This window comes from Periplaneta americana, chromosome 14 (assembly GCF_040183065.1).
Source record: "Periplaneta americana isolate PAMFEO1 chromosome 14, P.americana_PAMFEO1_priV1, whole genome shotgun sequence".
In the NCBI taxonomy this organism is placed as follows: Eukaryota; Metazoa; Arthropoda; class Insecta; order Blattodea; family Blattidae; genus Periplaneta; species Periplaneta americana.
Window position 1 is genome coordinate 136,404,779 of NC_091130.1, and position 25,970 is coordinate 136,430,748.

Below are 25,970 nucleotides of genomic sequence, written 5' to 3' on the forward strand. Positions count from 1 at the left end.
GCGGGAGAAAATTGTCTTTAGCTGGCCGCTTATGACTCGTCAAGAGCACAAAGCGTTAAGTGAACATGATGAGTATCTATCCTACAGATGTCAGGTCCATCGATGCCTATCGTTCAAGTGCTATATCTCGAGGAGGAAATTTAATAGACTGTAGATGTCAACATCTGACTGTAGGGACGTTTACTTACGTGTACAGTGCTGCTATGAGAGTGTAGTTTGTGAATTACTATACTTCAGTGTCGGCATAATAGCATAGTTTGGCTTTCAAACATGTGCTGGCTGACTGTGGCGGTGGTATGAATTTAAGTATCTGTATGGTAGTGTATAATATTTAAGAATAATATTTACTGGCATGTATTTATAGTAATCTATGCGATTGGGATTACAGTACTGGTATAGGCTATAGTGTATCAGTGTGTTGTGTATCAAAATATATTACTGAACACACGCGTTTGTAAACAACGAGACCGTGGTATGTATTCATTTTTAACAAACGTAAACAATGAACTCTGTTCAAGTAATTTTGAACAGTAAAGAACTGGGTAAACTGGCTTACCAAGAAAAATTGGAAATAAAAAGACTGAGTTTCATTATTATTATTATTATTATTATTATTATTATTATTATTATTATTATTATTATTATTATTATATTTGTTTTGAATTTATATACGGTTTTTTTTTTCGATAGTGAAACACTGGAATAATGACATTTCATATTAAACTAAACGTACGATTTCAAATTCTCTTCGATTTTGGAACCACAAAATTGTGAACACACATAATATTTTATCACGAGCCGCCACTGGATATCAACAAGGTCAGGCTGATATCAAATATCATTAGCACGTTGTGCGTGCGAGTAACAGAATTGCACGACATATGATCGACTAGCTAAGAACATTTATGGATAAATTTGAAATGTGGTAGTATCATGTAGAACATAGACAACTTCACTTTCTTTCACTATAAACTATCTTGAAGAGTGATAAGAAAATCTTATCAAATATAGGACCCTACTTCAAGACCTACAGCAGAATTCACTGCTAAGTTTGGAGAAACAGTGACAATTGACAAGGAATCGAAATTTTTCTGAAATCTTTTTGGCTTACGCCGATAGAAAATCCTGAAAATTTATAGCTTGAATTAATAAATCTACAGAACAGCACGCCACTCAGATTACAGCAAAATCAGGAATGGAACTGTTCGTAATGTTGCCTAAGTAGAATTTCCAAATATACTCTTTGCTTCCACCTGTACTATATGTGCTTGAGGCAGAGTTTAATACAAGAAAGAAGTGTAAAAGCTCTCAAAGTAAAGAAAGAGCTCAGAAGTAAGCTTATTTCATCTGCCGTGACATGTAAAAAATACTTCCTTGAATTTGTTATTGTTTGCGAATACAGACTATTACCTTTCTGAGAACAGAGGAATACTCTTTAATGTATAAAGACTTGTAAATTCTATCGTTCTACGTTTCAAATAAGACATATAATAAGAAATATTAACAAATAGTGTAATAATAAATAAGTGTAGCAGCTATGTTTGTTGTATCTTGAAAAGGTTGTATTCAGTTTGTGTTTCCAGTACTAAACTAATTTACAAAGCTATAAAATAATATAATTTTGTTATGTGTTCAGGTATAGTGTGTCTGAAATTACTATAATTATTGTACCATGCGGCAGTCTGAAATTCAAAGCATGGAATAGATATCGCGACCACCTGCATGAGCCGCCAGAGCGCACCGTGGCAGTGAACTGCTTTTGCAGCGAAACTACAAACAACTTGTAACTGCTGCGGCTGGCTCCGTCTGCCTTTCTCTCTTTCAAGGTTTTTTACCACTTTGGGAGCACGAGTTGCCCATCCATGAGATAGACTATATCACAGAAAGTGACTGTGATCTTTGGCGAGAAGTCATCAGCTGGCACATAGGGATTCTCCATTTTTTATACATTTCTAGTGGATATCCATACAGGCAATCGCTATAAACTCGGCACTAAACTTACATGTATAAAGTGGCTTTAACCTCGAGATGTGTTCCCGATGATGGGTCTTATCTGTCGAAATGAAGTGAGTCGTGTAGCTTTGTCGAAATACACGGTGCCCTCAATCTAATGAGATGGAGTAAATATTATTTCAACGACTTCTCTGGGTGTAAATTCGGGACATAAACTTGCAAAGTATATTCGTATTTCCTTTCCGGGACACTATCTCCCACAACCGTAAGCCAATCCTCAGAACGAAGCAAATAAAGAGTTAAATGTGACATGAAATATATTCTATCAATATAACCGCGATGCGAGTGCAAGAAATACTGTCGGAAATATGACAGTTAGTTCCGTTTTACAGCGTTAGTGCCTGCATAACCGAGAGATAGGAAGAGCATTTCAGTTGGTTCACTTTCCTCGCAGAATTATGATTTTTTCTTCATTTTGTCTTCCCTCCCTGTTGCCTCCAAAGTCTCAATATAGGGCACGTGAGTGCGAGACAATTCCAAAGCCAGTAGTCCATATATACATTTCACACAAGAAAATTACTAGAAATAATTACCAAAATTTGTCTTCATCATCATAGTCATTATTGTGATAATAATTAACTAGAACGTAATTCAATACAAGGCAAATGTGAAAGGTGAACAACTTCTGAGTTTGTATACTGGTCTTTATACTATTGAATGATTCGAACCTGTCGTGTCCATATTAGTCGATGTCATCATTTATCGATACGCGATATCGATAATTACTATCCCAGCACATACAAATAATACTTCCTTAAATAACGCATGAATTAATAAATGAAAAAAAAGTCAAAAGAGAAAAACCTACAGATAAAATACTAATTATTAAATCCAACTATCCTAAAGTTGATAAAACAACAATCCCTTTTAAACCAAACTCACTGTTTTGGGCTTCAGTACTCGATACTCACAAGATCGACAGTCTGTTAGTAGAAGAATACACAAAGTATTTCAAATATCCCCCCAAAATTTAGAGGACTGAAGTCGGGAGATCAGGGAGACCATGGTGTTGGTAAGCTACGGGCGATATACATATTGTGGAAGTTTGTGCGTAAATGAAAGTGAGCCTGTGTTCCACCATGCACGTATCATAACAGCTGCCTATAGAGGCATATAATCCAGGAAGATCGTGTAGCTCATGTTGGAATAAATGGACGTACGCACGACAATTATGTCTACCAGGTAATATATGAGGTTGTAAATGCTTCAGGTGCACTGTTTCATCAGGAAGAAGGAAAAATTGTTCATCTGAAACACTTAAAATGCTTACAGTCAATGATTGTAATTTGTAGAGACTCGTAAAGAACGCACTCATAATTTGTTTTATTTTAAGTTTTTTTTTTTTCGGAATATGTATGATATGACTTCCTTGAGGGTGACCCATAATAGGTCGAAACATGTAAACCAGGTACGTTAGAATTTAATACAAGAAAATCAAATCATACATATTCCGAAGTGATACAGTATTAAAAGTTGTGTAACCAAGATTTTAAGTTTTTGCTGAAATGTATTCTTTTCATTTGTTAATTCCAAACTTTAATTAGATTTGAAGTATCTAAATGCGTTTCACTAATTGTAAAAATCAGAGGTTCACAAATTCCGGGCGCCAGGTAGCTATTGCGACTAAAAATTTTATTTGGCGCCTGAAGTGAAGGGTTCAGAATCATAGTGGGCCAAGCGCCATTTACTAAAACTACAGAAAACAAGGGTTAAAATGAAGTTATTACCATAATTCAATGGAAACATATAGCATGTAATATAAAGTATCCACATTCAAACTAAATCATATGTCAATCTTCATTAAACAATGGTATTCAATTAACTTTAACTCTTGCCAGTGGCGGCTTCTCAAGGGGGTTGCAGGTTTGTGCACTCCACAGTAATGTTGCTAATCTCCCGGCTTTGTTACTATTAAAAATATAATTTTATTTTACAATTTTCATTCATGATTATCTGCAGCTGGCGTCTTGTTTTGTACATCTGCAGGAGCCTCCGAGCCTCTTGGTTTGCAGAGATGTTGAAAACCTATGGAAGATAGTTTATAGAGATGTTCGGCTAGTGCGGGGACAGGGGGGGTGATAAGAGGCGTGGTCTACTGCTTTCCTCATTGAGAAGGTTTGTCGCACTCCCTGCCATGGACACCAACGTCAGTGCAGAAGAAACTAAATTCACTGGGAAAGTATCTGTTTCAACTAGACATTTGTCCGAAGTAATAAGCATGAAAAATGTATTCATTCGGCTTGTGCAACGGACAGTCGCATATTTCGCACATTACTTTCTCAATCTACATGCACACAAACGGCACAATACATACAGGAGCTTGTATTTTGCTTTAAAGTTCGAAGAGTTGTCGTTCTGACAATAAGTGCTGCTATCTTCCGACAGCCTACGAAAGCTGCATTTGAATTTCATGAACGAAAACGTTGCAGTTGGTACTTGGTAGCATTCTGATGACGATTCTGTGCTCAAATGTTTTTCATGAGGGTAAATCGCAATATAGAGAATGTAGAAGCTTTGCCCACGACTCCTTCCACTGGACTTTCTGTATAAATAGGTATGCTTGTATTTAGTCATTTTACTTATTAATTGCATATAAGTTAGCTTTATATGTATACGCCCTCAGGTATACACGGTTTTAAACTTTAAAGTAAAGTATATTTAACTCCTCTTCGATATCCATTGTGCACCACCATATGTTCAAACCACCAGCCGCCACTGACCCATGCTTTATCCATTTTTAATAAATGGCGCTTGGCCCACTATGGCTCTGACTCTGATGATAACATCTCAGAAACGATTGGTTTCTGGACGTATGTTTAATATTGTTCTCTAGTAAGCCTTGTAGTTTGTACTTTGTAATTTCGAAACACCCGGTATATTTGTCTTGAAACATTCAAGTTGCATCATGTGTTTCTTGGCTGACAATTTTATTTCAGTAACCATCCTTGAGAACCAAAGTAATGAGTCTTAATATATATTTTCTGAAGTTACACATAAGAAACCAAGTACACGATAGAAATTCATTATGTTTGCTGTCGCATGTCTGTCGACGCAAGAACATATTTCACCTTTGTGTACGAGAAATTGTAGTTTTCTTCCTGTGAAGTGAAGGCCAAGAATAGAAAACAAATGAAGCAACGACGAAATCTCTCCATCGATTTCCTTGAGAAGAATTTCATTTTTATACACCCTGTCTAACACTTCTGTTTATTTCCGCTGCGAGCGTATTGGAAGGGGAAAGATCTCTATCAGATTCGAGGCAGCTTCCCCACAACACAGCTCCAGGACTTTGGGATCCCTGCACTTAGATTCTTATACGGGGAAACTACTACAAAGTTCTTCTTGCTACTTTGAGTGAAGTTGATGCATATATCTATCGAAATTGAGTCGAGAGGTCTAATCTCACAATGTCAACGTATGAAGAACTATTGGGAGCAGGTGGAATGTCATTAAGAACAAGAATCGAGAATGAAATTTTCTCCATCACGACTCTGATGGCCGGTTTCTCCAAGTATTGTTAGAACATTTAACGAATGTTAAACTCTAAATAGTTTGTTAAATATAGTTTTTTCATGTCTTCAACACTAGTTTGGCTTAACAGATTGTTAAGTGTTTGCTAATTTTATGGCCGGTTTTTCCAAGTATTGTTAGACTGTTAAACTCTAAACAGTTTGTTAATTAATAAAATTGTTTGTTTTCAACACCAGTTTGGTTTAACAGATTGTTAACAGTTTGTTAATTTTAAATGTAGGATTTCGGGCAGTTAACTCGTTTAACAGTTAGTTAAATATGACCGATGTCTCCACAGCTGTTCGAACAGAAGTTGCGAAATTAATATTTTGTGTCTCTCTGTAGGGAATGTTTAGCATATGACTGGTAATATAACATTTAAAAAATACTTTGGACTGTTTAAATACATCAGTGTTATTTTATTTCTTTCGTATTTCGTATCCATAATAGCAATGAGGAAATATAACCTCACTTTGTAATTATTATTCAGCACGTCACCTAGGCCTACAACTTTCATTTTTCAACTGTTTGTTTATGGAGCGTGGCCTACTATAACAGGTTGTCATTTTATGCAAGTTTCATGACTCACTCTATAATACAGAATTTAAAGATTAATTTTAGCCAATCAAAAATTGTCTTACATGTGTAGAATCATTACCAGCTGCTGTTGAGTAGTTAAAATAGTGCTAACAGACGTTATAGTTAACTGTTGGTTATCTTAAACAGAATTATGTTGAACAAATGGAAAATACATTAGCAAAGCGTTAAAAATAAACAGACTGTTAATTTAACATTCGTTAAGCAAAATTAAACATTACTTGGACAAACTGGCCATTAATGTAGGATTTTAGACAGTTAATTCATTTGACAGATAGTTAAATATGGCAGATGACACCACAGCTGTTCAAACAGAAGTTGTGAAAATAATATTTTATTTCTCTCTTTAAGGAATGTTTTGTGAATGACTGATAACATAACATTTAAAAGACCTTTAGGAAGCTAATATAGGGAAGATAATCTTCAAAAGTGATCTAATTGTCATATTGGCTGCTTATTTTGATGCTGAGCTAGTATTTATTGAATATTTACAAAATGTGGGATCTCAACGTGGCAAGATAACTAGGACTGATGATTTACATACTATGCATGTTACTCAATTTGTGACAATATAGATTTTCAAAACAAGTAGGCCTCAATATTTACAAGAAATTTAAACCAGACTTGAAATCCTACAAGCAGAAATATACCACTTACTCCAATTCAGCATCTACTATTTACTCTCGATTCTATGATACTGGCTCTTTTCAACTAATTATAGCCAATGTCAATAGTGTTTCAAAATACACAGTGGGTATTATATTAAAAAGTTTTCAGCAAAAATAATTTCTTTGAGAAGTTATCTATTAGCATTAGTACTATAACCTCACTTTGTAATAATATTATGACTCAATAGTAGTCACCAACGAGTTAGATACTATAGAGAGGCTAAAGACCTCTGATAAGCGCTCCCTGCGGAGGCCAACAGTACTATGGATCGTTCCCTAAAAAACATGGCGTCTTTAGTACCGCCAGCCTCCGCAAGGAGTGTTTATAAAAGGTACACTGTAACGAGTTGGTACATGTATTATATTTTTCAGATACATCAATATTTAATTTAAACATTTCGCTATAGGTTTTGTAAAAAAGCTGATTTATAAATGAAAAAGTAATAATTAAGACTTTTCAAAATAATGTAAGAACAGTTTTATTCTGCAAAAGCCTCTGCTTAGTTGCGAGACACGTGTGAGATCAATGCTTGTTTCAAATTATATTAGATTACACGATGTCTCCATCACGCGAAAAGAAGTGTACCTAGCTGTGGCTCCTGTTGTTTCTGATAACAATGTTAATCGTAAGTATCTTATCGTTTCAATAAATGTGGTGAGTTATGATCATGAGTAACTTTCTATTAGTGTCATTCTTTAATTATTATGTTGCATGCTAAGAGATTATTTGTAGTTTTAATAATTTCAGTTTTCAAAAGTTCTCTGTGTTAATTCCAATTTCAAATGAATTTTTCTCAATAACTTAATTACTGGATATTTTTTTAAATTTTCGCCACTACCTTTCCTATATTTTACTCCTATTAGTTACATACGTCGTCTCTCTTGAAATCACCTGGTGAGCACTGAATTACATGATTTCATATTAGGTTAGACTAGCTGTAAGGTAATTAAATTTGTGACGAAGTCAAAAAATTATTTATTTTTCTTCTGCCGATTAAATTCATCCGTCTTTAGGTGCTTTGCTTTGGTTGCATCGAGTATAGCTTGTCATTTAATATCTGGGCTATATTTAGTGAAACTAATAAAACATACGCCTACAGCTGTTATAAAACGTAAAGTTTTGTGTGTATTTTACTTTTTACTTATTAACATAGTCTTAATGTGTAACTCAATTCACAATAATACTAACTTCAACACAGTCATTTCCTACAACATCCGAGCCACGCCCCTTTGTTTTGACTAACCAAAACATGGCGGACCAATGTTCAATTGTCTTCAACTTTCTGAGATCTTTGTCCTCTCTATAGTATCCAACTCGTTGGTAGTCACCTACAACTTTCATTTGTCTTCTTCTTTATCGGTCATGGCCTACTGTACCAGGTTATGATTTTATACATGTTTCATGACTTACTCTACAACACAGAATTTAAAGAATAATATCAGCCAATAAAAAAAGTGCCTTACATGAGCAAAATCATTACCAACTACTATTGAGTGGTTAAAATAGTGTTAACGACTGTTATATTTAAGTGTTTGTTGTTTTAAACAAAACGATGTTAAAGAAATGGAAAATATATTAACAAAACGTTAAAAATAAACAGACTATTAATTTAACACTAGTTAGGCCAAATTAAACATTTCTTGGAGAAACTGCCAATGAGACTACATCCCTGTATAGTCTGATTGATCCAACAGCTGTACTGGAAAACAGCTTCAGTCAATAACATGATACATTATTTTATTTAGTCAAACCAATATTTTAGATAAAAAGTATTGATCTTGGAACAGTAAAATATTATAGTACTGAAATTAACATGATCGAAACAGATAATTGAGAATGAGATTTCATTCCAAGCATTCTTTCTTATTGAAATAATCAGTTACTCTGAAAATCCACAATACTTGGTGACATTTTCTCCCAATTTCTTTAACGTAATTTGTATGCGAACTCATAGATAAAATCATTACAAATGTGAATAAAAATTTGTAAACCGTTATAATGGATCATTCAGAAATATTATAACGTGTGTACCCATCATTACATACTATATGAAAAATATTTTGTGCGAGATCGTGCGTATTTGCTTGCTTTCCGCACAAAACCAATACGCGGTAAGTGTGAAATACCACATTCAGTATTCCCAACCTAACACACATAACAATTTCCCTCTTCTTACCGCTTAAGCGTCATATTCATTTTACTGCTTTAGGCTTTAAACATATTATTTTTAAAGACGTTCGATATAGTAATAATTATAAATTGGAAACTTACCACTGCAATTTCACCTAAATTGCAATATTAATTATTGTTTTTAAATATTTGCAAAAATTAAGTAAAGTCTACTACTCCACGAAACTTATTGCATTCCTGATACAAGTAACATTAAGGAAGCCGTGAAAAAATCAACAAGACTCCAGATGCCGATGTTATTACTGCAATATGTTATATAAATAATATTGTTAAAATATTAAAATGAAAAATAAATGATTACATAACCTTACCGTTTGTTTTAAGTTCGCATTTATAGACTAGGGGGAAAAAAAGACAGACGTATATCACGGCCTGCTGCAGTATAGTAAACACAGAAAACATTTTATAGGAACAATGTTGAAGATAGATATATTTGTTTTCCAAAGTTGCAGAAACCAAGATGGAGATTTCATTGCAACTAATTAGAAATTCGTCTTTCAGGTATGTAATAAGCGATCTTCGCACAAAATAATGTACGATACACGAGCGGTATGTTTGTTTTCATGTTCTCGGAAATTAAAAAAGCTCAACTACTTTTCGCTTTTTCAATCTTTTCCTCGAACATGAAAACGTCAACATACCGCTCTTGTAACGCATATTACTATTCAAATTTGCATATACATATCAAGGCGCACATATAAAAAATGAATTAGGTTAGGAACTTGATTATTTTTTATTGGTAGTTATTAAGTGAGGACGTAGGTAAAATGCAGTCAATTATAAAATATTTAAAATAAATGCCGTTTCAATTGTAGACAATTTCAATTATGGATATTCATTTCAAGTGTTGTGGCGTATATACTGAATTTTTTAGATCACTTTTTCAACATATAGGGTATTTTTTGGGTTATTACATTGTTTTTAAAATTTATTAACTCAAATACATTATTCTCCAAAACTATTTAAGGTAGAAACTTGAATTCTTTTTTATGCAAATTGCTCTTGGATATATGATATGTAAATTGTGGGAAACATTTTTTGTTTTATGCAAGTACCTTAAAAATATATATTTCCAATTTTTATTAAAAATAGCTCAAGAAATAATGGAGGTGACGGATAAAAAATTACTTTTAAGCAAGCTGTTAAAATATCTTAAGGGGACACTTCGGTGAGTTTTAAAACTTTTACAATTTCCATCCAAAATTTATGAATTTTAAACTACATAAACAGGCATACAATACTATCATCTGTACAAAATTTTGTGGCATTAGGGTTAATAGTTTCGAAATGATATTTTTTAAATATATTTTATATTGACGTCACTAAAAAGGCTCCTTGCGTCACAATTTTTACAATTTTTAATTCATATTAACTCAAAAGCTTGAAAATAGTCATAGGAACATAAATTAATTACCTTTTTGAGCTCGGTCTAAATAGAGAGCCACAATACATTTTTAAATCGATTTTTTTAATTTTTCATCATTATTTCACCACAGTGTTCCCTTAACATAAATTTACACATTTTAGTTACACTAACTGTGTCTCATTAGTTCTGGAGAAAAATGTACCTAAACATGGAACATTTAACGTCTTCTATGTATATACAAAACCTTAATTTTTATTTATCTATTGGTATTTAAATTTGAAAGAAAACTTATAGGTGAATTTAGAACATAAAACTTTGGGTTTATTATTATTATTTATTTATTTAATCTGACAGGATTAAGGCCATAAGGCCGTCTCTTCCATCCTACCAATTATTATTATTATTATTATTATTATTATTATTATTATTATTATTATCGTCATTCTATATTATTCTGTCGTGACATATTTTTCTAATTAAGCCTGTACATTGTCTTGACGGTGTAGGGAATTGGTGACTCAACTGTCGTCCGTTAGCAGCGCTGCTGACGCGCGTTCGAAGCGCCAAATCTCACCTTAGACATCCAAATAATTTTCACTGAAAGAGTAATCGATCTAATAAACTCCTATATCTGTGAAGAAGGGATCCTATCTAAAGGAAAACTCCTATATAAAATATTTTTAGTTAGAGCAAATAAGTTCATGGCAAAACCTAAAAAATAAAATTACAGTATCTTATTTTCATTTACACAATATTAGCATTTGGGTCAGTAAAAAGATGAAAGTGAAAGTTAGTCTACAACACTGACCTCATTGTAATAGTAATATACGTTACAAGAGCGGTATGTTGACGTTTTCATGTTCGAGGAAAAGATTGAAAAAGCGAAACGTAGTTGAGCTTTTTTAATTTCCGAGAACATGAAAACAAACATACCGCTCGTTTATCGTGCATTATTTTGTGCGAAGATCGTTTATTACCAGACATCGGATTCTAGGGCAAATGCCTATTTTGTTTCTTTAGGTGAAAAGTAAAAATAATTATTAATATTTGTGTTTCATGGAAATTGAAAGGTATTCAAAGAGTTTTATAGTGCCCTAAAATGCCCTAAAACGGTTATTAGAGCCTAATTTGTTAATATTCGCCTAAAAATGCGTAACTCACTGTAAAGTTTCGCATTTTACTCTTATTTTTATAATTTATACATGCATTCACTGCGAAATTTAAGGCATTTAAAAAGTGGAAAGTTTGCTTCACACCGGCCATGAAACCATTGATAAAGGAAACAAAATGTTTTGAATCTCACGACACTCGCAATAGATTTCACCGAATTTAACATGTTTGGAGGCATAAATGCCGACAAAGAACCAACCTTAGTTTTCAAGCAGGCAACAATCACAACATGTGCTGCTACCGATTCAGAGATATACTATACTATAAAAACGACTGTTTTCGGTCTGAAACCGATTAGCTGTACTGCCCTTCAGAGTGTCATAAAATCACAATTTTTGGAGAAAGAGTGTTTTTGAAATATTTATGAAAAGTCGTAAAACTGCGAATTAGTAGGGTAAACCGTTACAAAATATTTAAAAGAATGGCCCTCCTAGTGTTAACACTACCAGGAAATGCAACAATAAGTGGAACTTTGTATTTTTGTCCAATTGAATCTCAATAACAACGGTTCATTTGAATGCTCGTTAACAGTTGCTCTTTCCCTCACCTTATTTGTGTTGAGAAGTTTTGAGCGGTAGGACGTTTTCCTGTGAAGTTTAACGCGATAATGCCGAAAAATATAAGTGCAAAATCTACATTGATCCGGCAATGGCTAACAGAATATTCAGAATTCACTTATGATGGAAAAATAATATTCTGTAAGATTTGTAGCAAACAGGTATGTAACAATAGTTGAAATATATAAATTCTATTAATTTTAATGAGTAGGCCTATAATATTTATATAATGACTGAGCTATCCTGAGGTATAATTCTTTTTAAGACCACTACACTTTAACCTTTTAAATTCCGATAGTTAAAGTATTTGCAGGTCATTAAAATTTTGATTGTTCGAACCCACTAACTTTGTGATAGAAATACGGCAATACAACAATTAGGATTTTATTTTAATTCAGTTTACTTTACATCTTTAGATTTCGCAAGAAAAGAAGTGCCACCTAAAGCAGCATGTGCAAGGAGCGGCTCATAAGGCTAAAGCTCAGCAGAAAAATCAACTGCAACAAACTTTACTAACACAGCCTACTTCATCCAATCTCAGCAGCAATTTCTATGCTGATTTAACCAGAGCGTTTGTTGCTGCTAACATTCCCTGGAATGCAATTGAAAATCCGGTTTTAAGACAGTTTTTACAAAAATACTGCAAACAAAATATCCCATCTGAGTCAACCCTAAGAAAAAATTACTTAGACAGAATATACAATGAAACTTTAGCTTCCATTCGGGAGGATATAGGTGATTCTTACATATGGGTTTCTGTGGATGAAACCTCAGATCCTATGAATAGGTATATAGCAAATATGGTAGTAGGAAAATTTAGTCCTGATGGACCTTCGATTCCACACCTCGTATGTGTTAAGGAACTTTCGAAAGTGAATAGCCAAGCCATTGCTTATTTTGTAAATAAAGGCCTACAGTCTTTATACTCAGGTAATATAGACGATTCTAAAGTTCTGTTGTTTTGTACTGATGCTGCCTCATACATGGTTGCTGCAGCTCCACTTCTTAAAACATTTTATCCTAACCTCACGCATGTAATCTGTCTAGCACATGGCCTTCACTGGGTTTCTGAAACAATCCGGAATGAATTTCCTCTTGTCAATTCGTTTATTTCTAACACAAAAAATGTTTTTGTAAAGCCCCATCCAGGATTTCAATATTCAGAGAGAACTTTCCAGATATCCCACTCCCACCTCAGCGGGTTGTTACACGATGGGGAACCTGGATGCAGTCAGTGGTGTATTATTCTAAGTATTTTAAAGAAGTGGTCACAGTTATTGATAAATTACCCGAAACTGATAGTGCAGCGTGTGTGAAAGCAGTGAAAGATTGTCTGAATGACTGACGAGTGAAAAACGATATTGCCTACATAACATCAAACTTTTCTTTCATACCTGCAAGCATTGAACAATTAGAACATGAAAAACAATCTCTTTGTAGCCAAATAGCAATAGTAAAGGAAGCTCAAGTGAACATACATTCTGCTTTGGGCGAAACTGGGGAAAAAAGTTAAAAATAAGTGGGACAACGTATTAAATAAGAATGTAGGATTTTCATTGTTGGAAAAAGTATCAAGAGTGATATCGGGGGAAAGTGTAAATGTTCCAGTAAGTATTGATGTTTCTATTGTACCTAATTTAAAATTTGCGCCTCTCACATCAGTTTCGGTTGAAAGAAGTTTTTCTGCTTTCAAAATGATTCTCAGTGACAAAAGGCAAAGGTTGGAGAATTTAGAAAAAATTCTGGTTGTGTACTGTGCAGATAATTATAATAAAGTCTGAGCATGGAACTGAATTTCAATAACTTAAAATGAGTAATCTTGATATCAATAATCGTTATTTCATTAGTTTCAATATATTAAATTTGTGCAGCTCTGTTTATAAATATAATATAGTATTCTTTTTTAATGTTTAAACATACTTTTTTGTGCGTATTTTAGTGTATAACTAAAAATTTCAGTGAAAGAAATAAGTATGATACTTTGATGTGCCTAAAATGCCTATTTTCATTAAAATAGAGCCTAATTTTACAAATTGTGAGCTTATTTTAGGCGCCTAAAACTGCAATTTTTAGTGCCTAAAAATCCGATGTCTATTTATTACATACCTGAAAGAGGAATTTCTAATTAGTTGCAATGAAATCTTCATCTTGGTTTCTGTTTAATGATGGCAACTTTAGAAAACAAAAATATCTATACTCCAGCAGGCCGTGATATACGTCTGTCTTTTTTTCCCCCCAGTCTATAAATGCGAACTTAAAACAAACGGTAAGGTTATGTAATGATTTATTTTTCATTTTAATATTTTAACAATATTATTTATATAACATATTGCAGTAATAACATCGGCATCTGGAATCTTGTTGATTTTTTCACGGCTTCCTTAATGTTACTTGCATCACGAATGCAGTAACTTTAGTGGAGTTGTAGAGTTTACTTAATTTTTGCAAATATTTAAAAACAATTAATTAACACTGCAATTTAGGTGAAATTGCAGTGGTAAGTTTCCAATTTATAATTATTACTATGTTAAACGTCTCTAAAAATAATATGTTAAAAGCCTAAAGCAGTAAAATGAATGTGGCGCTTAAGCGGTAAGAAGAGGGAAATTGTTATGTGTGTTAGGTTGGGAATACTGAATGTGGTATTTCACACTTACCGCGTATTGGTTCTGTGCGGAAAGCAAGCAAATACGCACGATCTCGCACAAACGATTTTACAGTAAACAACCATGTAATATAACGTCTTGTTTACATCTCATTCATATATGTTCTACAGTTGTTATGGTAACTGACAATGATAAGTTATCCATTTCGTGAATTATAGCCGCGGGCTGAAGTCTATACGAGTAGTTTGCAGCAGACGGCAAGTAAAAAGAAAGTAAGAAAGTGATTCAAGTTTTGAGCGACTTGAGAACTGGCTAACTGTGGTAAACTTTTGGCTAAGATCTTCAGCAAAGTGCTTCAGTGAGCATCGCTATTAAATGTCAGTCGATACACTCGCTAAGAGACGAAACGTCTGCTTTTCCATTAGTCTCACTAATCGACGTATCGAACAATTACTCTAACACGGACAATTTTTTTTTTTTTGTTATGTGCAGAAACTGCAAGACAAATAATTTAATCTTAAGTTCTTACTGTTAGTATAGTTTTATTGCGAAACATTTTCAAGTAAACAATACTACTTATTTGCTACTAATAGTTGGAACGTCGTTTCTTGCTGGGCTTGTACATTAAGTTCAGAAAATTTGCAGCACAGGTGAGATAAATACAGGGACATCATTTTATTTTTACTTCAATTTTTATTGTAGGCCTACCTGAGTTTTTGAATGTACTTCACTCTCATCCCTTCTACTAGAAACCTCACCCATCCTCCACACAAAACCAAGACCTCATATGCAATCAAATTCGTCTTACGTAGATAGACTGAGTGAGTGTAGTACGTTCCAGAAATATGGCCGTACTTTCCTGTGAAGAAAGAGCTTTCATTATTGAATCATATTTTCGCACAGGTAATGTGCGTTCGTTTGATTACGTCGCATCCCGGTTCCCCCACCATTTTCTGTTGGAAAAGGTTAGTAGCCAGACTGTCTTAGCTCTTTTCTGAACACATTTGCTATTAGGAATTGGACGTCTACGTAATATAATTCAACTGTTTAAAATAACTTAAATAAAAGGACCTCGTTAAGTAAGCAACTGTCACGTAATTTCCCACTTTCTACAACTCTGCGACATAATCACTTGGGCAGACAGTACATAGCATGTTTGAGTAAATTTATCTGTGCAGATGTGGAAGATTTGAAGATTGAATTTACAGTACGTAAGGTACTCTGTTATAGAGTAGGTACAGAATCATTTCAGCGGGCGCAGGATTATGCCGCCCCATGTCGCCTGATTTGAGTGGTTTGAATAATTTCTTTTGGGATTACTGTAAAACATTTGTTTACTAAACAGCCTACAACAATAAAAGAATTTAAGAATTACTTACTTACTTACTGGCTTTTAAGGAACCCGTAGGTTCATTGCCGCCCTCACATAAGCCCGCCATTGGTCCCTATCCTGAGCAAGATTAATCCAGTCTCTACCATCATATCCTACCTCCCTCAAATCCATTTTAATATTATCTTCCCATCTACGTCTCGGCATCCCCAAAGGTCTTTTTTCCCTCCGGCCTCCCAACTAACACTCTATATGCATTTCTGGATTCGCCCATACGTGCTACATGTCCTGCCCATCTCAAACGTCTGGATTTTATGTTCCTAATTATGTCAGGTGAAGTATACAATGCGTGCAGCTCTGCGTTGTGTAACTTTCTCCATTCTCCTGTAACTTCATCCCTCTTAGCCCCAAATATTTTCCTAAGAACCTTATTCTCAAACACCCTTAATCTCTGTTCCTCTCTCAAAGTGAGAGTCCAAGTTTCACAACCATACAGAACAACCGGTAATATAACTGTTTTATAAATTCTAACTTTCAGACTTTTTGACAGAAGACTAGATGACAAAAGCTTCTCAACCGAATAATAACAGGCATTTCCCATTAAAAAAGTAGTGCATCTATTTACGTAAACTAGGAACTATTGCGATTTTGAGTTTGATTATTTTCGTTAGACTTTTTATTTTAAGAATTACATTCAAGAAATAATACATTCAATTTCAGAAGATGTGCTTAAAAAGTTTTCGATAATATGCACAAAAGAACTGAAGCCTATATCGAAATGAACGGCCACCATTTTCAACAATTTGTTAAAATATCCATATTTTACATTATTTTTCAATTTAAATACATTCTCCATATTGTATGCTAATATACTGTAGACAGTATACTGTATTCAGCATAATCAATACGTCCTTCTGGGTAGTTCAGTTATTAAAAACACTTATTGTTAATACTGTACTGTATTTTGATTAAATAAAAGTCTAACGAAAATAATCAAACTCAAAATCGCAATAGTTCCTAGTTTACGTAAATGGATGCACTACTTTTTTTCCATCCTGTACCTAGTAAAGTGATTTGTTTGTGTTTTACAGTATTGTCATCAAACTCCGGTCGTGGAAGGGGATAACAAACAGTGTTTCCGGTTCTCAACCGTTAATCCAAAGGTATAACCAGGTTAATATCAGAAATGTTAGTAAAACAAAATGATGTCCCTGTACTTTTACAGGCTGGTGATTGAATTGTAATTTCAGGAGACTCGTCAATTTCTTCTCAAATATGAAGATCATGCAAATAGACTTAGCCTAATACAATACAATTCTATATGAACGAAACAACTTCACATACAGGTATTTAGTATAAAGAAACAATTTATGATAGAAGAACATGTAAAGTAAGTTATAAATGGATATCAAAATTCTCGAAGTTTTATTCACACCACAGACATTCAGTATGGAAACCGTGTATTATACATCATATTATGTGAAGGGTTTAGGCCAGGTGTGTCCAAAGCAATAGGTAGCACCGAATCACTGTTGAATGCAGCCCGCAACACTTCTGTTTACGTTTGAGGAGTAGGAATGGAGAGGTATACAGATGATACAAATCACAAAGTGTGATAGTGGTAGATTACGTTATTTAGCTGTTACCAACGGTTGTGTATTTATGGAATTATCAACAGTAATCTCACTAGAGATTTTGATTTATTTAGAGAAAATCAAAACTCGAGTGGGATTTAATTGACTATCACACGATTAGAGGAAAGTATATAAAAATTAGAAGAAATAAAGTACTCTAATACAATAAAATATTAAATGACTTATTAAAATTCTATTTCACTAATGTTGGCTTCACCAAAATGTCTCAACGGAGCCGACATTTTCAGTTGACTATCTATGCGGTAAACAAATGATGATCGCAAAGATTGCTTTATAGTACCGTAAAGAATTTGCAGTTTTAAAGGCAAACAAAGAAAAAAATGCTAGGGAAGTCGTAAAAACAAACAAATGCTAAACTATGGTTTCAATGACAAAAGCAATACGCTGTTGTAACTCGCAGATTTTGTAGCATAGATGGCACATAAACAACGTCCTTTACATACCACTACAGAAAAATCACGGAGAGTAAGATCAGGTGAGCTGGCTGGCCAAGCGAAGTGTCAGATCATTGAAAGTAGCACGCCCAATGCAGCGGTAAGATAGATCTTAATTCTTGTAACATCTGTCTTCATAATTATGATAATGGGGTTGTTGGCTCAAGTATTCGTTGGAGTCTTTCTATAATTGTGAGACAGAAACTGCTGCAGCATGTCAAGATCGGTTATCCCACATACAGTGTCTTCAAGGAAGAAAAATGAGCCACAGATTTTGAAATTGGCCACCCAAGTGACCTGACCTTTCTCCCTGTTATTTTTTGTGGTGGGGATATGTGAAGGACGCTGTTTGTGTGCCATCTTAGTCACAAAATCTGATGGAATTATGACTGCGTAACGCTGTTGTCACCAAAACCATAGTTGTGAACATGCTGTTCCTTGCATGGCAAGTACTTTACTATCGCATAGATGATTGAGATATATGGAATGGTACCCGCTTTCCTTATTGAATGTTTGCGATGTAAGTAAAATTTTCATAGTATTGATATCCATTCTTCTATCATAAATATCTTCTTTATACTAAACATGTAAAGTTGTTTTAATCATTTAGAATTGCCCCGTATTTCATAATGAGACGTAAATCATATACCGGTACCTTACTATAAGCACTTCACTAATGGAATCAACACGCGTCACCTAGCAACAGGGAACTGACACAATCCAATGCAACCGGAAGAACATACTGATGTCAGAGTTACAGACGATTGCAAGTTTTGACTGCTTACAGCGCCATATTTACACCTGGTGGCGATAATTGGAACTTTTTTGGCATAATTCGCGAGTGCAGTGGTTGAATAGCATATCTACGAGGTTTCACGCTCCTATTCGGGGCAGATATAAGCCATATCCTTTATACTGGTGATGATGATATATCTTATTTGATAAGTACTGATATACTTACGAAGGTGGAATTAGTCATGAGCACACGCGTGGTGAGGTTCTCGGCGTTGAACAGCGTCACCCCGCCGTCTACGTCACGGTACACCAGGTCGACTTCTGCAACAAACAGAAGAGCTCTCGATTAATATTTTTCAAATTCATTCTTTAGCGGAGAGTCAATAATGTCAAACTCAGGAACATGTGACAGATATGTATAGACGAAAATTGCTTTTGCAAGAAATGCACCCAAACCTTTACATAGTATAATCTAGAATAAAATTATATATTTACATTTAATATATATATACAGGGTGATTCAAAAGTCGCGCAACATAGGACATCTCCGTTATTAGTATAAGTACAAAAAATAGTTTCAAATAAATGTTTTAGATATTGGTACGTGTAGTTCATGTGCAAAATTTAAAGAAAATCGTAAGAGCCATTTTTGAGAAAATTGCAACAAACTTGTTCGCGTTTCAAGTAAAGTACCAGTTTGGTTAGAGAAAACGCATCCAAAACTTAGGTGCCACATCTCTGGAGGGTAGAAACTTAAATTATAAATGTGGTTTGGGTCGCGCGCCGTAATTAATAAATTGTGTTTTTTGTGTTGACAGGTGAGTAAGTTGAGAGTCACAATGGCAAAATGAAACATTTTATCACTTAAACTTTCACGACCTGTGTAATTGATCCACATGCACACTAATGGAGTAAGTGTTCAAATTGGTGGCCATTTTGTTGACGGCACATCCATACACGGTTGAGGTAACTGCTCCGCAGATTAAATGTATGGTGTGGCATACACAGGGATGTTATTCCTGTACAACAAGCTCACTGCTCCACCGTTCAGATAGGATCTCGAGGCTACACTGTTGCCCTATATGGATGATCTGCTCCTAGAAAGAAGACGTGGGTTTTTCTTTCAGCAGGATGGAACACCACCGCATTTCAGATTGACAGTCCGCGAATTGCTGAATGAAGTTATCCCTGGGCGTTGGATCGGTCGCAGGGATCCAGTGAAATGGCAGCCTAAGTTGCCAAATTTAACGCCACTTGAATTTTTTTCTGAGGACATCTCAAGTCTGTAGTTTACAGCAATAGGCTCCGAAAACTGAATGAACTGCAGGAAAATATCAGGAGAGAATGAGCACAAATAACACCTGCAGAGTCTGCATCACTTATTAGCAAAGAGAGCAGATGGGGTACGGTATCAGTGGATACAAGTTTACTATACCGAGAGCTTTGATTACATCACGAGTTGGGGGAAGGGGTTTTACCTACAAGGTACAGTCATTGTACGCACAGAGCTCTCTGATGTTACTCGTGCTGTCTTAGATACCTAGTTTTCAATAACTGTGCGTTTCCTGGCGTATTTGAATTTCTTGTGTTCTTCATATTCTTCTTTTTTGGTCCTTCTAGACTATTTCCTGTATTTACTCGTACTTTTTTCCTATCGCAGTCTTTCTAATTTGTCCTACTTGTGTTTACCGTAAGTGAAAGCATTTATTTGCCTTAGTTACATTACAACAGTTTACGTTATGCCGAAAGAAAAGAAGCCTCGGCATGTACAATTGCAGCGATTTGTTGAGGAGTTCGGATCGCAGCACTTTTCCACGAATGGTGGAAAACTTACATACAAGATATGAAGACCTCCCTCAAAGAACGTTGTATGTCATATGGTAAAGTATATGATATACAACCTTCTTTGAGGGAGGTCTTCATATGTAAAGTCAATCTACTGGGGAACAAGATACACCATGTACAAAAACACTACAACTCTAAAAGACACAAGGACTGTTTTAAGTTGTTGAATTCGAAGAAAGTCGAAGCTATTCCCACGAGTTCAAATAAGTAATGTAATTTTTACCAACACTTGTGCCACATGTTCGTTAGGGTAAATATTCCATTTACAAAACTGGAACACCCATGTGTCAGATCATTTTTGCAAAAATATACAGGTAGAACACTACTCCGACAATTTACTCTGCGTATGGGTTATTTAGCAAAATGTTATGAAGATTTCTTACGTGAAATTAGAGAAAACCTTGGAAGATGAAAAATTGTGAGTATCTATAGACGAAACGATAAATATTGCAAACAGATCCGTTATTAATGTTATTGTTGGGGCACTTCAAACTGAAGGTGTGGGCAGAAAGTTACTATTAACATCCGAAGAGCTAGAGAAAGTAAATCTTGTTACTATTGAAGCTCTGTTTGAAAAATCAACGCGATTATTGTGGTCTGACGAAATGAAAGCAGAAAATGTATTTATATAGGTACAATATATTGTTCTTATGTGCATTAATATCATGTAACACAGAACTATGTATGTTGCAATTAAATGTAAACATTGGGTTATTTAATATTACAAAGTTAAATTACTGAATAGTAAAGATAATTTGTTGCAGGAACTGTACTCCACTCGTTGTTATTGTAGCGACACGATGACATTTGCCCCCTCCCTTCCTTGCTCCCTAATACATTACGATATAGTTGCGTGTAGCAGTTATCTCAACGGTTTACCTACACCAAATGCTCCCTCTGCTTATTAGCTTCACGGAGTTTGAATTACAAGGTAGAAAATCATTCTTGAAACTTCTATATGAATCGACTGTGAGTGCACCGATAGCATGGAGCGATCTTTATTTTTGTGCACTCCCAATGTGATATGGGATGGGATATGTAGCGAAGACATTTCCATTCTGCAGACATACAGATTCTATGTGTCGCGAGAGCAAGTGCTAGATAAAGTACTTCGGTTATATTCTGCAAAAGAGAGCAATGCAATGTCTGGCTTAAGGTAATGTGCTGAGGAAGACAAGTGAGGAAGTAATGTAGTTCATACTTGAAAGTCGATAAAGACACGAGAAGCAATATGCGATTCTTAGATTCCAATATACGGTTCTTGAGTCACAGAAATTTATGAGAGAACTCTGTTCGTACTCATTTGATTATAAGTTTTTCCCATTCATACGTCTATTCTTTTACGTTTTGAAGTTTAAACATGCTTATTACGTATTATTGAAAAGCTCGTATTTCACATTAGTGATAAGCAGAGGCCTGAGTTTCGTTACTTTTAATACAAGTTAGCTGTACATCAACATTATTCCAGACGTTTGAGATGGGCAGGGCATGTAGCACGTATGAGCGAATCCAGAAATGCGTACGGAGTGTTATAGTCGCGGCGCTGTTATTCCCGGCGTGACTCCTCCTCTTTGCTTACGTCTTAGGACAGTGATTTCAACTGATGCCCATAGGAGCAAGCGCGCGCTTTAGAGTCCAGGAGAGCCTGAGCGCTTTACAGCGGAAAGGAGACAGACGAAAGAGGTAGTATATGCCGCTTGATCGAGCTATATTCAGGGATGGCCAGCACTGATTCAATAGATAAAGGGAAGAGAACTTATTAAAACTGTATCCATGTTAATTTTTAAATTTGTCTGAGAAGTATAACTGCATTTGCATTTGCATTTTCGAAAGCATTTGATTTGGTGCCACATGACATATTAACAGATAAGTTAAGTAGGCTAGGAATAGATAAAAGAGTAGTGCTATGGATCCAAGAATTCTTAAAAGGTAGAATCCAGAGAGTTAGAGTAGGTAATGAAATATCGGAAATTGGAAATATAAGTTCAGGGGTGCCACAGGGCAGCGTTCTGGGTCCATTACTCTTTATAATATACGTAAATGACCTATGCCAGGATATTACATCAAATGTGAGGCTATTTGCAGACGACTGCATTATCTATAGAAAGATTAGAAATAATTCAGATGTAGATGCTATTCAAACAGACTTGAATAACATTTACAACTGGGCGTTAAAGCATAGGATGAAAATAAATGGTTCTAAAAGTAAATCTATAACATTTTGTAAAACCCGAGAGGAAACTAGTCTTAATTACGAATTCAGTGGTGTTGTAATTCCGCAAGAACAATGTTGTAAATACCTAGGAGTGTATTTAAACTCCAAACTTTCTTGGGGAGAGCATGTTGATAATGTTACAGGCAAAGCATGGAGGGCACTTCACTTTATTATGAGAATCTTGAGAAAGGCTAGCCCCAAATCGAGGGAAATAGCATATCTAACATTAGTGCGACCGTTAATGGAATACGGAACTACGTGTTGGGATCCCTATAGAATATATCAGATAAATTCCTTAGAAAGAATCCAGTATAGGGCAGCTAAATTTGTTAAAGGTAAAAGAGAAGATGGGAACGATACGATAAAAGAACTTAAATGGGAAACTTTGGAAAACAGACGTAGGAAAACTAGAATAACATCATTGTATAGAGCACATCTAGGTCAGAAAGCATGGGTAGACATAACGGCTCGGTTAGAGAAGCCAACGTACTATGGTAGGAACGATCATGATTTTAAAATCAAATGTAGGAAACAGAAAACGGATGTAGGTAAATTCTCATTTTTAAATAGAACTATAAATGATTGGAATGACCTACCTGCAGCGGTCTTTGAGGGCTGTCCTTCCTTAAGGAGATTCAAGAATAATTTAAAGAGTTGTGTATAAAGTGAAAATTAAAATTAAGGTGACATTCAACATTTAATTTTTTAAGGTGGCATGTATTTATCTAGCCTGACGAGTTTACTTCCTTGGTTTGAATTGTAAATTATTTAAAAATAGCGTGTAAGAGGGCCTTAGACTAGAAATGTTTAGTTTAAATGTAGTTCTGTTTATAAGTATGCATAAGAATGCAATTATTTGATTTATTTGAACTATTGTATCAGTGAAGCGAGGTGAGTCAGTGAAGTTATGGTTTTACAGTGCAGTGAACAGTTCCGATCAGTGATAATTTATAGCGTCAATGAAATGTGTTCTATAGTGTCAGTGAAATGTGTGCTAAAGTGTCAGTGAAATGCGTCATAGTGCCACTACAGGGAATGAGATGAGAGTAAAGTGAAAGACTATTGAAAATTATGTAGGACCTATACATAATTATGTAGGTTGTGTTGTAAAATTAGGTGTTTTATTTTATGTTTAATTATTATTGTGTTAAATTGTATTGTGTATTCTTATTGTATTGTGTATAAAATTGTATATGTGTTGTAAATTTTATTATGTAGGCTATTGTAAATTTTATTGTGTATTGCTTATCATTTTAACTTGTATTGTTAATATTGTATATACCACTGCCACCGGGTGCTTGCCCACTTGCAGTGTAAATAAATACATACAATATATTATAAGAATGTCAGTTTTAATTTTAATGCTCATTTTTCACAAGTTTGCTTTGTTATTCAAAAGGAATATTTTCTCAACCTTTTTACAGAAAAGTGAAATTTTCAGATATGTTTGTTTAGTAGCCTTATAGGTACTAAAACAATGTTTTCGTAAATATAATATAATCATAAATACGTATTACTGAAGATAGTGTATTAAAATTTTTGAAAATATTCGCATGGAAAATGTTTGTAAGGAAATGAATTAACAAAGCAAATACTGTTACATCACAACAAAAGATATGTGCCTATATGTTGGTAAAACGTCAGCTCTATACCTTCAGGAGATTTCGAGATAATTAAATATTCTGATAACAGAAAGTTGCGCACCAATATCACCTAAAAGCATAATGCGATAAGAGTTTTATTATGTAATATTAGTTACAGTTAAAACATATACCTAGACAACTTTGCTTTGTACTATAATATTGTTTTGATTACTTAGGCTAAATATACCATCAATATCAATTTCAACTTGTCATGTCATATTCAGTGTCTTTGTTTGGGATAACACTTTCTTTATGAATGATGTGTTTAATTCACTTAGTACAGTATTGTTGTAGTTATTATGGAATTTGTGTGAATATTCCTTCTTTACTCTTTATTATGTTATTAGCGTTTAAAAGACAACTGCAATATTAGGCTAAGAAATAGGTGTCAGTACTTTCGTTTTACACACAATATAGAAAATAACAAGCAGAAAGAAGCCATATAAAAATAACGACACCCCAAAATTTCACGTTCCGTTTGAAGTTTGTGCACCACTGTTTTCTTAATCCAACAGGCTGCTTATTCCTCCTAGCATACCTAGCGCTTAATGCCAGCGCACGACGTCAAGTTCAGAAAAATGCGCTTGCTTTGACATCACTGTCTTAGGAAGTCAAGGCTTTATAAAGTCTAGGTAGGTAGTATCGTTCGTCATTTTTGTTCTTTCGTTGCCGAGCTACCAGACGAGGGATCTATTTGCCACAATGTTAAACATTATCATGTCGTAGCTCCTATGATAATAAATCAAACGCACTGTAATTGAGCAAATAATTGAGCGGCAAATAACGTCTTCGTGTGCTTTCTGCGAACGCCAACGAAAGAGCTAAAATGGCTGGCGATTATATTAAGTATTTAGCCAGCATTAGGAAATGCATGACGTCTTCATCAGCGAATCACAAGACGCACACGTTGAAATGTAGCCGATCTGCAACGTAATTGGCTGCCGGAAATTAGAGCGACGGGACTATTTGAGGGCGGCAATAAACCTCCGGGTTCCTAAAAGCCAGCAAGTAAGAAACCTGTATTGATTTTATTTATATTTATTATGCATTTTTATACTGGTTGAGTAGAAGAGGTTGAGTATGGCCTTAACTCTGCCAGCACCACTAAAATAAATGAAGTAAATAAATGAACAAAGAATTTAAATTATAGGAAATGTCATCGTAGCATTAATCTTTATCACTAGAATGAATTTTCAACATTGTTCGAGGTCTAGTTTTGATTCATGAATAGATCGTCAAGTGCAGTGCACACAAGATGCAAATATTCCCGGATAGTACCTGTGCCACGCGCCAAATAGGCTATGACGTGACGCCTATATAGTCTATGAACAACTAATCTCATCTCCGTACATCCTAGGACAGAATATGGTCCGTACATATTACATATTCAACTGCGGATATTTTATGCTCGATATAAATTAATACAGGGACATCA

The 25,970-nt window shown here is 34.7% G+C and overlaps 1 protein-coding gene across 7 annotated transcripts in view; it reads right to left on the reverse strand.

Annotated features, from left to right (window-relative positions):
• Window positions 1-25,970, reverse strand: part of LOC138713755 (inactive dipeptidyl peptidase 10-like) — an 883,892-nt gene that overhangs the window by 213,661 nt on the left and 644,261 nt on the right. For all 7 annotated transcript variants that reach the window (XM_069846140.1, XM_069846139.1, XM_069846143.1 and 4 more), the window contains one exon: window positions 19,059-19,153. In XM_069846140.1, the coding sequence (XP_069702241.1) occupies window positions 19,059-19,153 (95 nt within the window). The remainder of the gene's footprint in view (window positions 1-19,058; window positions 19,154-25,970) is intronic.